General features: G+C 33.3%; 1 protein-coding gene across 1 annotated transcript; it reads left to right on the plus strand.

Annotated features, from left to right (window-relative positions):
• Nucleotides 1–10,924: 10,924 nt before the first annotated feature.
• LOC140449048 (uncharacterized) lies at nt 10,925–11,380 on the plus strand. Its single transcript, XM_072542189.1, has one exon. It carries the CDS (start codon nt 10,925–10,927, stop codon nt 11,378–11,380), a length of 456 nt encoding a protein of 151 aa, XP_072398290.1.
• Nucleotides 11,381–12,568: the final 1,188 nt, after the last annotated feature.

Below are 12,568 nucleotides of genomic sequence, written 5' to 3' on the forward strand. Positions count from 1 at the left end.
TTATATGTATAATATTATATGTATATATATCTTTATATAATATATATAATATTAAATTATATATACAAAAGGAACATTTTTATATTCGGGAGAGGAAGAGAGAGAAAATATATCTTCTGTCTCTCTCTTACTCATTATATTACATATGTAATAATTTCACAGATTCACTCCCATACAAATTTCCAACGTGGAGCGCGCGTATAGAAGTATAACTTCAGAAATCGGTAATATCTAGGCTGTTAATAAGAAATCCAAATAATAACACAGACCTATAATTTTTTTTAAATCTGTTTTTATTTAAAGAGTCGTATCTATATAAATATTTGTTGTTTTATTACTTACGAATATAAACTCGATTTGTTGCTATTACGTAAGGTTTATTAAAAAAAGATCAGAAAAAGTACACTACACATAATATTACTTTTTATGATTTATTTATTATTTGTGTAAGTTTATTTAAATATATATACAAAATTATTTTCCGCTTTGCATGAAAGGTTTTTTCTAAGGTATTTTGGTTTCTCGCCAAAACTTTTGTTTTGATAATGTCGTCAGAAGACACTTTAAGAAAATGTATCTTTGGTCAAGATAAAACAAGACAAAAACTGAAAAAATCAAAATAGTTGGCCATGCCATACTTCTAAAGAAGTATAGACAGCATTAGGAAAAGCATTAATATCTTCCAAAGTGCCATATCAGTCTTACATCATCTGATACTTCATCATACCTCTTTAAAACCAAAGCCTTAGAGAAGTTAAATAAAGTCACAAGTCCATCGACATTTATATTGATGCGTCAAAATTGGAAAATGGAGTGGGTGCTGCATTTGTAATAACCAGCCAAGAACGTCATTTCAACTCCATAAGCAATTCACTATATTTTCCGCTGAAATATTTGCCATTCTTCCGGCAGTAATACTGCCGGAACTAATACAGTAATAAGTAATACAGTAATACTAACATTGTTAATATCCTAATAATTAGTGATTCATTGAGTTCATTATCCTCATTCAACAAACTTTTTACTGAACGCCCTATTTTAAATTTAATTAAATCGGAACTCATGATATGCCAAATCAATTATCAAACTGTTGAGTTTTTTGGACCTCTTTACATTGTGGAATAAAAACTAGGAAAGAGCCGACAACATTGCAAAACAAACAATAGAGAAACAGATCCATCTTAGATCCATAAAACAAGCTGTCTTACCTTGAAGGCTACCTATAAAAAGAAGATATCAAGTTATCATCTCCAGACTACGCTTAGGACACACCAAGATCATACATGATTTCCTACTACAGAATCAACCCAAACCTTTGTGTCACGCATGTGATAGTGATCTAACAGTACATCGCTTATTAGTGGAGTGTCCGTTGTACACATTTGAAATACAACATGAACAGTTACCTACAACAATAAAAGACATTCTAGTATTCTTTGTTTTTTTTTATATTTACGTTAACTGTAAAATCGACCATTGCTAATAACCCTTGTGGTTGAAGCAGTTTCAATTAAAAAAAAAATGAACAAGGTAGTTAACAGGCTTGTTTAACGAAATTAGGGAAGGATGAAAAGGAAAAGTTCCCTATCCTAACTCCGCACACTTTATCTGATGCTTTATTACCCTCGATGCCGATGTATGATGGGATTCATACATATTTATTTCTTGGCGATTAGAAGTTCTAATTTAATTTTGTTTTCTATGGGGTGTTTGGGATATAGATGTTGTATGGCTGTTAAAGAGCTAAAAGGTAATACTACGAGCTCGTGGTATTTAAATATTTGAGAGCTTTGCATATGGCATAAAGTTCTGCCGTCAACATGGTTTTTTCTAAGGGAAGTTTGAACTTAAGATTATATATTGGGGAAACTGTAGCTTTCCCCAACATATATATGATGTAGAAATTTTATATGATGTAGAAATCATCATAAGATTTAGATGCGTCTGTGAAGATACTAATAAAGTTTTATGTGCTTCTAAGAAATTATTTATTGAGCTTTTAATTATAGTAATGGGAGTATTCTGTTTATCGAATTGAGTAAGAGAAGATACATATTGGGTTGCTTTTACTATCCAGGGGGGAGGATGGTCAAGGTTTGTTCGAAGAACGATTTTTGAAACTAATGTCTAGGGAGTTGAGTGCTATGCTCACTCGCTGATAATAAAGTAATAATAAAGTGTGCTGGTAATAAAGTTTTGCTGTGCGTGGTTTAATATAGTAAATGTTAATACATTTTTGTAAAAGTAATTCGAGATAGGGAATGATTTCTTTGCAGCGATGGATATGGCATAAGTAAGTGTGGCGGCAAGTGTAGGTCTATGTTGTAAGGATGGTTCTTGGCATTCGCTGTATAAATTCTAAGGGCACTGTTGAATATGTGGTCAAGTGGTTTTAACGTTTTTTTTTGGTTACGCATGAGTAGGCAATTAAACCGTAGTTGATTTTGATGTAATAAGAGATGTACAAAGCTGATAAACGTAAAAAAAGATCCCCATTCGCGGTTTGAAAGAGATTTTTATAGATAAAGTCTTACTACAAGTTAGAGTAAGGTGATTGATGTGTTCATTCCAGATAAGTTTTTAGTCGAACCACATAACTAGTAATTTTAATGATAGATTAAATATACTCCATTGTCTTCTTCTTCTTAAAGTGCCTATCCGTTCCGGATGTTGGCGATCATCACGGCTATCTTTACTTTATTTATTGCAGCGCGGAACAGTTCAGTGGTAGTCGTGTTATACCACTTTCGTAAATTTTGAAGCCAGGAAATGCGTCTTCTTCCCGGTCCTCTCTTACCATTTACTTTCCCTTAAAGAATCAGCTGGAGAAGGCCGTAACGTTCTTGATTTCTCATTACATGTCCTAGATATTCCAACTTTTTAGTTTTGACGGTCATGAGAATTTCACATTCTTTCCCCATTCTACGCAGGACCTCCACATTAGTAACTCTGTCAACCCAGGATATACGTAAGAAGCACCTATAACACCACATTTCGAAAGCTTCGAGCCGATTCAAAGATGCAACAGTCAGTATCCATGCTTCCATTCCGTAGAGCAGAACTGTGAATATTTAGCAGTTCAATAGACGCTTCCATTTGCTTAGCTCGGGCATATTTTGACAGATTCATTGTCGAAAACCTACAACACAACAATTCCTACTTCTCAGTATTAATAGCTCAAGTATCCTACTATTGCAGACTTCTTTCTTTAAAAAAGAAGAATTATTCTAAATAGTGGAAGTGTATACTAAACCCATCACATTTTGAGTAGTATATATTTAAAAAATATATTTTAGTTATTATAATTTAACAAAACTATTTATTATAATATTATGGTGCAGATAAAGAAATATTGATTGTCGGTAATTCGCAAAGTTCTATTTTATTTACTATTTAGTTTGTTTACTAATAATATTGGCTATGAGTACGTGTGCTTGGTTGTATAGTAATTTCCAGCCACTTTTAGTCTGACAAAACTTCGCAAAAAAAAATAGGTTGCCTGTAAAGTCGGTTTTACGGGCGAAAATTTTACGTGACAACGTCTTTTTCTCGGTAGAATATTTATTGATATGAATATTATTAAATTGCACAATAGGAACAAGGAATTGAATGAAAATAAGAATTGCACAAATTTTAACTATAGAAATATATTTTGTTTACTAAAACATTGTACATGTAAACTTAAACTTAACTAATTTCTATTTGAGTGATTTTGTTGAGGATAGGACGATGATAGGAGAAATATGAAATGAAAGGAAGTGTTTCTGCTGTAATGTGTCTTGAACGCCAAGAACGCTCGAGAAAGACAGAGACACAAGCACGGAAGCACGCACCGATTCAACGCGCCTAATTCTCTAGTGCTGCGCGCGCAGCGGACCGATCATGTTTGAGTGGGAGAGAGGCGCAAGGCATTCGCCGGTCCGGCGGGCCTCTCTCTCGTTCGGTGACTCACTGTAACAGACGTGAGCGGGCGTTACACTTTTTCATGAATGACTCCGAGCCACAACCTAATTTAAGACGTTGTCACGTCAAAAATATAAAACAGCATATAATAAGAAGAAAGTAATTACTAAATTCACTAGATAGTTCGGACTGGGAATAGCGAACCGAGTATATCATTTTTTTATTGTGAGGAAGAGATTGGGTGTAGTTGCTAATTTTGTCTTTGAAAATATTATCCCACTGGCTTTTAAAACTGAGCAAGCTTGTAGTGGTTTGGGTATATCTTTTATTGTGTCATTAACGGCAAATGAAAATAATGTAAGACTTATTATACTTCCCTGAGAAGTACCATTCTCCTCAACATGAATGTTAGAAAAACACTTATTTACTTTTCTTTAAAAACTTTGTTTTAGAAAGTTTTGGATGTAAGCTAAAGTATGACCTCTGATATTCTAGGACCGTAGTTTTCTAAAGTATTATATCTTCAACATGTATTGAATGCTCGTTTAGGTCAAAAGTTAAAGCAATGCATGGTTGTTTCATTAGAAACGCCTCACAAATTTCGTTCTCTAGGTCAAGGATATTGTAGATGGTAGAACGATTTTTTCGAAAATTATTTTGTTCCGTTATGAAAAGATTTGATTTTTCTAAAGCCAATAGTAGCTTAAAGTTTATTATTTTTTTTTACAGTTTTCTCGTAGCACAGATGAGAGAAATCGGTCTGTAAGACTATGGATCGAGACGAGATTTGCTGGGTTTTAAAATGGGGAATACTCTGGATTTGGTTCAGAGTTTTGGAAACTGCAGATTTAGTCAAACAAGGTTGAGTTATTTAAGAAGATAATATTTTAAAGAAGAAAGAAGGTGTTTTAAAAATATGGCCGGAATATCGTCTGGATCAGCACTGGAATTTTTTAGGTGATCAAGGGAGAAGTTAAGCTCTTGGTAAGTTATTAGGCTTGATATGGGATTTTCTTTAGGTTTCACTAGGAACCAGATAGTTTTTTCTTTTTCTATTGTAATTTTTAGGAAACAGCCGTCAAAGTTTTTACTTGATGAGCGATTTTTGTAGACAGCGGCTAAAGTATTGTTACGATAAATATATGATTCATATTTAATTGTAAACATTATATTTCTAATTATATTCCATTCTAGTCTTTTCTTGATCATACACCAGCCGGCAGAAACCCCAGGTAATACTTGCCGGGTCTCCTACGATTCGAAGTTTCCAGAAGCAGGTCAAATGAAAACCAGTCCGGGTGACCTTCTCGCTGTTCGAAGGGAATCGCCGGAATTCCAGTCTAACGGTTGTTTAGTATAAATATAGAGGAACCTTTTATTTAAGTTACAGTTAGTTTTGAATATGAAGTCGAGTTTTTAGACCGAAATAAATATTGTAAATAAATGATATAAATTAAAGTAGTTGTGTTTTAGTTCTTAGTGATAAGTGTAAAACTGTAATAAATTATACCTGTAAGTGTTATAAATGTAGAACCTTTGATAATAAATAAAGAATACTACAGTATCCACAATTTCTTGTGGAGAAGTTATAAGGTTGCCGTTAACCTTCAGACTTGTAACTGAAAATAAAGAATTTACACCAGAAATACGTCTACCTTTTTCCAAACTTTTATCGGAGTGGAGCTATTTATTTTATTAACATATTTTGGCCACGAACCTTTTTTAGATGTTTTTACTATCAGTTTGGCTTTGGCTTCTAATCTCCTAAACTCAATTTTTTACGTATTGTTATTAGAATGGGGAGCAAGTAGACGATTATTAATGAAGAGAAAGAATTAATGACAAGAAAAATGAGTGGTTAGTTGGGAATCGCATAGAGTGAGATCTATTGCTCATGATTCCCCTGAGACCATATTAAAACTGGTGGGAGAACCGTCCAGTTCCACCTCAGTAACTCTTAGTTTCGGTATTTGTTCAATTAGTTGTCGTAAGTCGTTATAGTTTAAGAGGGTACTTTACGGTAGATATACGTTGCAAATATATGAAGTATTTATTGATTCGACTTTTATCACGAATGCTTTAAGATTGCTAACTATTGGAAATTCGGGGAATTTCATTGGCAATGGAATTTTTGACCAGAGCTGCAACACCACAGCCTGTGCTGTTGCTTGCATAATCCAAGGCTATCCAATCTTTGCGAAAAAATTGGAATTTTTTTTTTGAGTTATATAACTTAGAAGGGATAAAGTTTGTCTCTTGTAGATAAATATTCCGGCGAAAGAAACCATTTAAATTCCATGGAATAGTAGACCTGAATGTTACTAAATAATAAAAATATAATAAAAGGAATTAGGAGTAGGTTATATCACTTTCAGTATCTGAAACTATTTTATCGCTAATATAATTTGGCATCGTTTCGTTAAGTTTAGTTATCCTTATTTTTAGAGATCTTTCTTTTAAGAGCAAATGTATTTGGCTTAGAATATTAGTTAGGGGTAAAAAGTCAGTTGTATATTCCTGGACAATGCCTATAGGATCTGTAGAACCTGCCACACTATCGAGAAATAGATAAAGCTGTGAGAAATGCAGCGCAAAAAGTCAGTAATTATTGCCGATAAAGGCGTTTATTGGTTCAAGAGTGACTGAAAGATTTAATTTAGAATGTTGCTTCTGTTCTAGGTCAGTGGGGGAGCAACTTTGTTTTGTTTTTTTTTGTTTTTTGCATTTGGAATTTTAGTTACAATAGGAAGTTTTATTAGAATCGATTTCAGAAGATAGCATTTGAGTTGCAGCACGTTTTGATCTGGAGGAAGTATCTTTGTTTACAGTTTTAAGTAGTCTTCGTGGAGTTTGGTTCTGTATTAAAGAGAGTAAATTGTTCTTTAGGTAGAGAATTAATAGTTTTCTTTGAACTTGGTAGAGGTGATAAAATGAATGACTCTTTGGATTCACCTTGTTGTTGGGAAATTTGAGAAATTGCAATTTGTAAAAGTTGAGGCTTCAATAAAGATTGTGACGGTGAAGATTGTGGATTGTGAGAGATAGTAAGTAGGTCATTTTAAGATTGTAATTGGATATTGCTCGATATAGAAACGGGACCCATAGGGTTCGTATTGGATTTTGGTTGTAGCGGGTTCCTGGATTCTGATTGTAGGATTTGGTATTCAGTTCATAAGGATGCTGTATGACTAGGCTTCTTGTAGTTATAACAGTTATTTCGATCTGACGAAATAAATATTCTGTATGTGTTATCTTCGTGGCTCATTAATATTGACTCTAGAATGACGGCATTATAAGGGCTAACAAAGACTTGAAGTCTGAAACTTAAGATATGGGTATATTCTGGAAGATTAGCGTAAATCTTTAGGAATTATATACAGGATAAAATAATAAAGTCCATTATTTGTAATTCCTGAATTAAAATATCGTGCTGAATTATTGGGCTTACGTTAGATAAAATCAATCTCTCGGATGGGGTTATGAGTTATCTTGCAGAAATAATGACCACTTTTATTTTAATGTGTCCACATATTCTATTGTTAGATAAATGACTTAAGAAATTAATGTATTATGATGTGGTGTTAACAGGTAATGTTTAAAAATAATTACAGCAAAAAATAGAATAGAATAGAATAGAGTAGGATGGAATAGTTGTAATACATATATTTAAAAAAAATGTCTAAAACTAAGTGGGATAAAAGATATTGTACGTCACTGTATAAAGTCTTAATTCATATTCTGATGATAATCTATACACTACGTTTTTAACTCTTATATACTCTTTTTAGCACCACTTTTCACAATGGTAGAATGTAGAAATGGTAGAATATCATGGTAGAATACGAAATTCCTGTAAGAAAGGCCGCTTTTCTTATCATACTGTTTACAACTATTTTCAGGATCATTTTGCTGATTTTTGTAAACGTTTATACAAATTTGCTTTAACTGTTCATTCAAAACATCCTTTTGTTTAAAAGTCGTAAACTATTTTCCACAGTTCTAGTCACAGTGTCGTTGTTTTTTATATGACTTAAATTATTGTAGACTATTACACTTTCTCTAATACCACTTAAATTATCTTGTTTCCATGGACGAAAAACTGTAGGTGATTTTCCCATGGTCTAAACATTTTCTTTATACATAGAGAGACAGTTAAAAAAAAAACAAAACAATAAAAAAATAGGACAATTATAACGACCACCTTAAACCAACGAAATCTCAACAAAACTCCAAATTGAAGCAATGTAGATCTATAAAGACATAAACTCTTTTCTATTTATAAGACATAAAAAGGAAGTTCAATAGTTGAATCAAATTTAAAATTATTCTGAGCATTATATTTGAAGCATTATTTGGTGGTTAACAAAATATCTTAATTTGTCTTGACTAAAGGTGGTATTTGTTTGAATTTGTCGACGGACGATAGATAGATGGAGGCAATTTTACGCATTTTATCTTTATATAAAGTTATTTCTTTGTGGCACCATGAAGTGTTCAAGCTTATTTTAATGAAGGAAAATATCCAACGAAAACATAAATTTTGTAACTAAAGTTTAAGTAATTTGTTAAACTAGAAAGAATTCAAATATCAATAATGATAATTATTGATATTTGATTGAGATAAAAGATAAAAAATATATTAATGTAACCAATATTGTTCTAGCTCGTTTTTGTGTATTTGTTATTTCTTTAATGAAATTCAATTGCCAATAAATATGTAATCTGAGTAAAACATCTGTATCTGATAACACCATTCACAAAACTTATAGTTTGACGACAATGGTATCGAATTTAAGCTATATTGATCAATAATTTCCATATTGACTGTTATTTAAAATTTTGCAATCTTATCTATCACATTGATGATTTTTAATGAAATATAATCTTTACGTGTTTTATAGAAATCTATTTCTACGATCCACCTTTGCAGTTTGAATAAAATTCTACCTGTACTTCTGCCGTAATCTCAATTTCGGTAAATTACAAGCTTCACGATTTTTTTTCTTTTAACAGGTTGACTGCCACATAAAAATGTTTAAAAAAGTCCATGGTGCCAAGTTCAAAAAAGTGCATCTGGCAACCAACTGAAATACTTCCATTACTCATATTTCACCAATTTCATTTATTGGTCCCAATTTTTAAAAAAATAGGTCGGGGCGTAGGCGGCATACTTATTCCCCTGGTGCCAAGCGATCGGTCGGGCGGCCGTTCTTTTCATGATGAGACTTGTCGAGTATTATTTTGTTGAGTGGTTGTTTTGACCAATATTTTATCAGTAGAGCTTTGATTGTTAGTAAGACAAGTAAGTTAATTGTGCTCGTGTTATTTTTAGAGTTAAGTAAAAACAATTATTATTTCTTGAAATAAAATGGGAAGTCGCGGTAAAATGATAGTTGGTATGGTTTTGGAAAGCAATGAACGTTCAGGTAAGATATAATTTTCATATTTTCATATCCTATATTCCTATTAGGAATATACGTTTAGTTATTTATATATAGAACTAAAGTTACAAATTTACGTTTTTTTTTGACAGTTTCACGGTTAAAAATTTTGTTTTTTTTTTCAGATGACGAACCTAATGATTTTTCCTTTGATTCTGACCTAAACCCTCTGTTCTTACCGTCCAGCGATAAAGAAATTCTATATAGCTCCGATGGGTCAGAAGCGGAAGAAGAAATAAATTTGAAAAATAAAAGTAGAAAGCTAAACACTCTTGTTAAAAAAAGGGAAATTGGTAATGAGCCATGCTGTTCTAAGTCACTTTCCAGCCTGGATAACATTCACAAAGAAATACACTCTTTGGGTGAAAATTCAAAAAGTATTGTCCAACTACAGCCTTTGGAATTGAACAGCGCTATTTCCTCGGAGGAATTAGATAACTTTTTTCAAGTTACAATCGATCAACAAAACATATTATCATTTGAGCAAAATGAAGATCACCAAAGCCAGGAAAATTCTGCTGATGGATACGAACAACTCTCATGGAAAAAACCTATTGGCAATCACAAAATTTCCAACTATTCTGCGGAAGCTGGATTACAGGCAAATTACGCTGCAGCTCTTATAAAAAAATTGTCCCCCTATAATTGTTTTCGAATTTTCGTAGACGATGAAATTATAGATGAGATGGTTAATCAAACTAACTTGTATGCCACCCAGATTTTGTGCGATACTGATAATGTCAGTAACGAATCTAGACTACATCGATGGGTTCCAACCCCCAGAAAAGAATTGACACAATTTATTGGCCTTGTAGGTTAGGTATATGGGACTTGTGAGGCTGCCTTCTATTGACAAATACTGGAGCACTGACAATTTCTACAAAAATTGTATGGTTCCGAAAATTATGCCTAGAAACCGATTTCAGCTCCTTCTAAGAATGTGGCACTTATCCGATAATACCTCGTGTCCAGATGGTGACCGCCTGCACAAAGTCAAACCATTGCTAGATAAACTTATTAAAAACTTTCAAGCAGTTTATACACCAGGGCGTATATTCTGTATTGATGAGTCTGTTATTCCTTTCATTCCTTTCCAAGGTCGGCTAGTAATGAAACAATACATACCGCAAAAGACGCATAAGTATGGAGTTAAGCTTTTTAAGCTCTGTAGTGACAATGGCTACGTGGAATATAAGGACTTATGCAGGTAAGGAGAAAAATGAAGGTAACGCTTCTGTACCAACAAATGTAGTGATTACCCTATCAGAAAACCTTTTGAATTCGGGAAGTACGATAGTAGTGGATAACTACTATACAAGCCTAGAGTTAGCTAACATTTTACTTGACAAGGAAACTCACTATATTGGAACGCTAAGGGCAAATCGTCGTGGAAACCCAAAAGAAGTAATAAATAAAAAATTGAAAAAAGGAGAAACGTTTGGGTTGGAAAACGAGAGAGACATCTGCGTTTTGAAGTGGAAGGATAAAAGTGATGTCTTATTACCATCTACTAAACACACTACCGAAACTCGAGCAATTCAGAGCGACGAAGTGGTGTTGTTCATAAACCTCAGGCTGTAATGGAATACAATGAGGCAAAGTCCTCAATTGACCAGTCAGACCAGATGGCAAGTTATAATTCACCTCTACGAAAGTCACTTAAATGGTACAGGAAGCTCGCTGTAGAATTTCTTCTTGGTACATCCCTCGTAAATTCTCACATTATTTTCAACCAACTCGCCGATAAAAAGATGAAAATAAATGAATTTAGAGAGCATGTAATAAAGTCGCTCTTAAGTTATGAAGACAACATTGAGTCACAGAATGATTCCGAAAGGGAACAACAACAAATACGAACTACAAGGAGATCGATGCAAACTCATACTTTGGTGAAAAAAGAAGGACCATATGATAAAATGAAGAAATACTGTAAAGGTTGTTATAAAGAGAACATTCGGGGAAACATAACAAAAAATCAGGTCAAAAAAGTAGTAACTTACTGTGACACTTGTGAAGGTGAACGACACCTTTGTTAAGATTGTTTCAACAAACACTCCAAATAACCGATAATTTTTAATTTATTTTGTGTTTTTATTTAACTTTTGTATGTATTTCAGTTTGTAATGGATATTTTTTATAGTTTTATATTTTTTACGCGAAATAAAGATATGTGAAAATTTCGATATCATTTTAGTCTCTCCTATTCAGCCAAAATGAAAACTGATATGTATATACGACGACTGTATGCCACAATGGTCGAATACTGCAACAATTTCGCTTCTCTACACGATCTCTAGCAAAACAGGAACTATATCACAGACCGTATCAAATCGGTCGTATACGACCGCCGTGGCATGCAGCACTTATTGAACTGTCGTTCGTATATGACCGCCTGGCAGTCAACCTGTTAAGTATAAGGAACATAAAAATAATGACGAGATCCACAAAATTATTAGCACTATTTGTGATATTGGGGTACCATTGAGAATTCAAGTTCGTCCTGACTTAGAAACGACCTTTAATATAATGTAGAGTCCCCTCGCATCCAACTTCATCCTAATTTAAAGGTCACTTGCATCATAGTATAAAGCCCACTTTTTCGTCTCAGTTGGAGGTCCTCCCTTATTCAGGATTCGGCTAGTGTCAAATTATTTAAAATATTAATAATGGTGTATTTTTATATTCTAAGCCAAGTCAAGTAGTGACTTCCTTTCTTGTTAAGAAAGTTTATTGCTGCTGAAACACTGCTTCTTCTTTTTCTCTTCTTTTGGCATCATAACTCTGGATGGGTCTTCGCCTGTCTGGCTATGTTCTTCCATTCAGATCTCTCTTGGGCCTTTCTCCTCCATTGTCTTATATTCACGGTTTTTAAGTCGTCTTCCACGTCATTCAACCATCTCGTCCTGGGCCTTCCTTTTTTTCGGCTTCCTACCGGCTTCCACTGTAACATCCTCTTTGTCGTTTTCGTGTCTTCTTGTCGCTGATCATTTCCCAGCCATGACAGTCTTTGACTTTTTACAAATCTTACAATGTCATACCCTTCATTCAGTTCATTAACCTTGTCGTTTCTCCTGATTCTCCGCATTGAATAATGCTGGAAACTGATTAACTGACTATAGTTGCGTTATAGAATTGATTACTTAAAATCTTTTGTTATACATTGATATAGTGCATAATATTTCATTATGTATTACTGAATATAAAATAATTATTTTGTACAGTCT

This window comes from Diabrotica undecimpunctata, chromosome 8 (assembly GCF_040954645.1).
Source record: "Diabrotica undecimpunctata isolate CICGRU chromosome 8, icDiaUnde3, whole genome shotgun sequence".
Taxonomy (NCBI): Eukaryota; Metazoa; Arthropoda; class Insecta; order Coleoptera; family Chrysomelidae; genus Diabrotica; species Diabrotica undecimpunctata.